Source organism: Ranitomeya variabilis, chromosome 2 (genome assembly GCF_051348905.1).
Source record: "Ranitomeya variabilis isolate aRanVar5 chromosome 2, aRanVar5.hap1, whole genome shotgun sequence".
NCBI lineage: Eukaryota > Metazoa > Chordata > Amphibia > Anura > Dendrobatidae > Ranitomeya > Ranitomeya variabilis.
The window spans coordinates 410,233,879-410,238,756 of record NC_135233.1 but is presented as its reverse complement, the minus strand read 5'-3'; the positions used below and the strand labels follow the sequence as shown (position 1 = coordinate 410,238,756).

The 4,878-nt window shown below is 59.8% G+C and overlaps 1 protein-coding gene across 1 annotated transcript in view; it reads left to right on the top strand.

Annotated features, from left to right (window-relative positions):
• Positions 1–3,475: 3,475 nt before the first annotated feature.
• TSPAN6 (tetraspanin 6) overlaps positions 3,476–4,878 on the top strand; it is a 73,810-nt gene continuing 72,407 nt past the window's right edge. The window contains exon 1 of the mRNA XM_077286532.1: positions 3,476–3,890. Coding sequence (XP_077142647.1) covers positions 3,804–3,890 — 87 coding nt within the window. The 5' untranslated portion in view covers positions 3,476–3,803. The remainder of the gene's footprint in view (positions 3,891–4,878) is intronic.

Below are 4,878 nucleotides of genomic sequence, written 5' to 3'. Positions count from 1 at the left end.
GGGGAGTTGGGGTGTCAGGAGGGGGAGGAAGTCAGGGAGTCCGGAGGGTTGGGGAGTCCAGGGGGGAGGAGGTAGGGGGGAGTCAGGAGGGGGGGTTGGGGAGTCCAGAGGTGAAGGTTGGGAAGTCCGGAGGGAGGTTGGGAAGTCAGGAGGGGGGGTTGGGGCATCAGCAGGGGGAAGTCAGGGAATCCAGAGGGTTGGGGAGTCCGGAAGGAGTGGTTAGGGAGTCTGGAAGGGGGGTTGAGGTGTCAGGAGGTGGGGGTTGGGAGGTCCGGAGGGGGGAAGGGGTGTCAGGAGGGGGGAGGAAGTCAGGGAGTCCGGAGGGTTGGGGAGTCCAGGGGGGAGGAGGTAGGGGAGTCAGGAGGGGGTTTGGGGAGTCCGGAGGAAGGGGGGTTGGGGTGTTAGGAGGGGGGTTGGGGAGTCCTGAAGTGGGGGTCGGGGAGTCCGGAGGGGTGTTGGGGGGTCAGGATGGGGGGCTGGGGTGTCAGCAGGGGGGAGAAAGTTGGGGAGTCGAGAGGGTTGGGGAGTCAGAAGGGGAGGGAGTTGGGAGTATGGGGTGTCAGGAGGGGGGGGTTTGGGGAGACCGTGGGGGGGGCTGGGGACTCCGGAGGAGGGGTTGGGGAGTCCGGAGGGGGGGTTGGGTTGTCAGGAAAGGGAAGTTGGGGAGTCAGGAGGGGGGTTAGGGTGTCAGGAGGGAGGAGGAAGTCAGGGAGTCCAGATAAGGGGGTTAGGGAGTTTGGTGGGGGTTGGGGTGTCATGAGTGGGGAGGAGGTTGGGGAGTCAGCAGGGGGGGAGGTTGGGGTGTCAGGAGGGGGGGAGGAAGTCGGGGAGTCCAAAGGGTTGGGGAGTCCGGAGGGGGTGGTTGGGGAGTCCAGAGTGGGGGTTGGGGAGTCAGGAGGGGGAGGGAGTCGGGGAGTATGGGGTGTCAGGAGGGGGCGTTTGGGGAGTCCGGTGGGGGGGCTGGGGAGTCCAGGTGTCAGGAGGGGAGGTTGGGGAGTCTGGAGGTAGGGGTTGGGGAGTCTGGAGGGGGGGTCGGGGAGTCCGGAGGTGGCAAGAGGGGAGGGTGGGGTGTCTGGAGGTGGGGGAGTCCGGAGGGGGGAAGTTGGGGAGTCCAGAGGGGGGGTTGGGGAGTCCGGAGACATTGTGTCTCCATATCTCGCCAGGAGGTCTAGCTAGGGCCAAGATGAAAGGGAACCTTTGGCACCTTCTAGGTCTTGGAGGGGAAATGCTAATTGTGGCCTGAGGGGATCTATTCCTGGGAACCTGGTCACAAGTGTTTCAAGAGGAAAATAATATATATTCATTAGTAGAGCGGCCGTGGCCAATCAACAAGCCAGCAATTATATTAACCTGAGGGGCCGGTCTAGAAACCTGACCTCCAGACCAAAGTTATAAATTTAGGCTGCAGACAGAGAATTGTGTTCACATGTGAGGGCAGCCTGAGAAGCTGATGTGTTCCACCAACTCCATTCACCCCTCCTCAAGAAGCAGAAAGCAAACTACCAGTTAGATAATTTCTGTAAGTTTCTCCTGTTTATTTTGATACTGTTTTGCATAAGTTGCATGTCTTTTTGGGCAGCACGGTGGCGCAGTTGATAGCACAGCAGCCTTGCAGCGCTGGAGTCCTGGGTTCTAATCCCACCTTGGACCTTTTCCTCCCACATTCCAAAGACATACTGATAGGGAATTTAGATTTTGAGCCCCATTGGGGACAGTGATGATAATGTGTGCAACCTGTAAAGCGCTGCAGAATATGTTAGCGCTATATAAAAAGATTATCTATCATATTTTTATACCTTTTTCTTATTGTAAGCATTGAACCTTTTGTTATTAAAGTATAAAACTTTAACCAGTTGAACCTTGAATGTTCTAAAAGAATCCATAGCCTAAGGTGTGTGAGCCTTATGAGTGATAGACATATTTTTATTAGTATTATTATTTCTGGGACTCATCGCCCGTGTGTTCAGTGAGTGGTGGCAGCGTATTGAGCGGGTGTGTGGCCTGGGTCAGTGTGTGATTTATGCTCCCATTACAGCATAGGACAGAGGTTGGATGCTGGACTGAGAGTGGGGAGATAGATTAACCCTTGCAGGCACAACCCCAAGTCACGTGTGAGAGCAGGCGCGTGACGAATAAGTGACACCATGGAGAAGGGATCCGTGACAGGTGGGGTTGGGGAGTCAGGAGGGGGGAGGTTGGGGTGTCAGAAGGGGGGAGGAAGTCAGGGAGTCCAGAGGGGGGGTTGGGGAGTCAGGAGGGGGAGCTGGGGTGTCAGGAGGTGGGGGTTGGGGAGTCCGGAGGGAGTGGTTGGGGTGTCCGGAGTGGGGGTTGGGGAGTCTGGAGAGGGGGTTGGGGTGTCAGGAGGTGGGGGTTGGGAAGTCTGAAGGGGCGTCAGGAGGGGGGAGGAAGTCGGGGAGTCCAGGGGGGAGGAAGTAGGGGAGTCAGGATGGGGAGTCTGGAGAAGGGGGGATTGGGGTGTTAGGAGGGGGTTTGGGGAGTCCGGTAGCGAGGGTCGGGGAGTCCGGAGGGGGGTTGGAGAGTCAGGAGGGGGGGTTGGTGTGTCAGCAGGGGGGAGGAAGTCGGGGAATCCAGAGGGTTGGGGAGTCCGGAGGGAGTGGTTGGGGAGTTCGGAGTGGGGGTTGGTAAGTCTGGAGAGGGGGTTGGGGAGTCAGAAGGGGGAGTTGGGTTTGTCAGGCGGTGGGGGTTTGGAAGACGAGGGGGAAAGGGGCGTCAGGAGGGGGCAGGAAGTCGGGGAGTCCAGGGAGGAGGAGGTAGGGGAGTCCGGAGGAGGGGGGGTTGGGGTGTCAGGAGAGGGGTTGGGGAGTCAGGAGGGGGGTTGGGGTGGCAGTAGGGGGTAAGTCGGGGAGTCCAGAGGGTTGGGGAGTCAGAAGGGGGAGGGAGTCGGGAGTATGAGGTGTCAGGAGGGGGGGTTTGGGGAGACCGGTGGGGGGGCTGGGGAGTCCAGAGGTGTCAAGAGGGGAGGTTGGGGAGTCTGAAGGTGGGGGCTGGGGACTCCGGAGGGGGGGTTGGGGAGCCCGGGGGGGGGGGGGGGGGTGTCAGGAAGGGGGAGGAGGTTGGGGTGTCAGGAGGGGGGAGGGAGTCCAGAGAAGGGGGTTGGGAAGTCAGGAGGAGGAGGGTTGGGGTGTCAGGAGTGGGGAGGGGAGTCTGTAGGATTAGGGAGTCGGGGGGGGGGGTTGGGGTGTCAGGAGGAAGTCGGGGAGTCTGGACGGGGGTTGGGGTGTCAGGAGGGGGGAGGAAGTCGGTGAGTCCGGAGGATTAGGGAGTCAGGAGGAAGTTGGGGAGTCCAGGGGGGGATCAGGAGGCGGGGGCTGGAGGGTCCGGAGGGGTTTTGGGGTGTCCGGTGGGGGGGGGGGGGTTCTTCGCAGGGATCAGCACATTGTTGCGCCCTCTAGAGATCCGCGGTGTCACACACGTCTGGCAGCTGCTTATCTCACGCACACTCCCTAGAGATCACACATCTGTGGCCGGAATCCCTGGGACCACCGTGTGCACACTGCACAAACCACCCCTCCCCCATGTATAATTAGGCGCTAGAGGTAGACATGCAGGAGTAGCTGGACACCAACAGCTTCCTGGAACTCTTCACTCTTGAACCCTGCTCACACGGTCGCTGCGCGATAACGTTACAGCGCTTGCGCAATTTCCAGAGCACTCGGATCTTCTTGGCACTGGCTCTTTGTTTGGAACCGAGTGGCCGAGCGCCTTCGGGAAATTCCGGCGGTAGCTCGGCTGTTTCCGGCGTCCAGGTTGGAGTTGGAACTTGGCAGAAGTTGGGAGAAGTCATGGCGTCCCCGTCCCGCAGGCTCCAGACAAAGCCCGTTATCACCTGTCTGAAGAGCGTCCTGCTCATCTACTCCTTCATCTTCTGGGTAAGGAGACGGCGGGAATGGTGACACTGTATGGCGGGGAAAGAGGGAACGCTGCCGGCTACTGTGTATGGAGGGGAAAGAGGGAACGCTGCCGGCTACTGTGTATGGAGGGGAAAGAGGGAACGCTGCCGGCTACTGTGTATGGAGGGGAAAGAGGGAACGCTGCCGGCTACTGTGTATGGAGGGGAAAGAGGGAACGCTGCCGGCAACTGTGTATGGAGGGGAAAGAGGGAACGCTGCCGGCTACTGTGTATGGAGGGGAAAGAGGGAACGCTGCCGGCTACTGTGTATGGAGGGGAAAGAGGGAACGCTGCCGGCTACTGTGTATGGAGGGGAAAGAGGGAACGCTGCCGGCTACTGTGTATGGAGGGGAAAGAGGGAACGCTGCCGGCTACTGTGTATGGAGGGGAAAGAGGGAACGCTGCCGGCTACTGTGTATGGAGGGGAAAGAGGGAACGCTGCCGGCTACTGTGTATGGAGGGGAAAGAGGGAACGCTGCCGGCTACTGTGTATGGCGGGGAAAGAGGGAACGCTGCCGGCTACTGTGTATGGAGGGGAAAGAGGGAACGCTGCCGGCTACTGTGTATGGAGGGGAAAGAGGGAACGCTGCCGGCTACTGTGTATGGAGGGGAAAGAGGGAACGCTGCCGGCTACTGTGTATGGAGGGGAAAGAGGGAACGCTGCCGGCTACTGTGTATGGAGGGGAAAGAGGGAACGCTGCCGGCTACTGTGTATGGAGGGGAAAGAGGGAACGCTGCCGGCAACTGTGTATGGAGGGGAAAGAGGGAACGCTGCCGGCTACTGTGTATGGAGGGGAAAGAGGGAACGCTGCCGGCTACTGTGTATGGAGGGGAAAGAGGGAACGCTGCCGGCTACTGTGTATGGAGGGGAAAGAGGGAACGCTGCCGGCTACTGTGTATGGAGGGGAAAGAGGGAACGCTGCCGGCTACTGTGTATGGAGGGGAAAGAGGGAACGCTGCCGGCTACT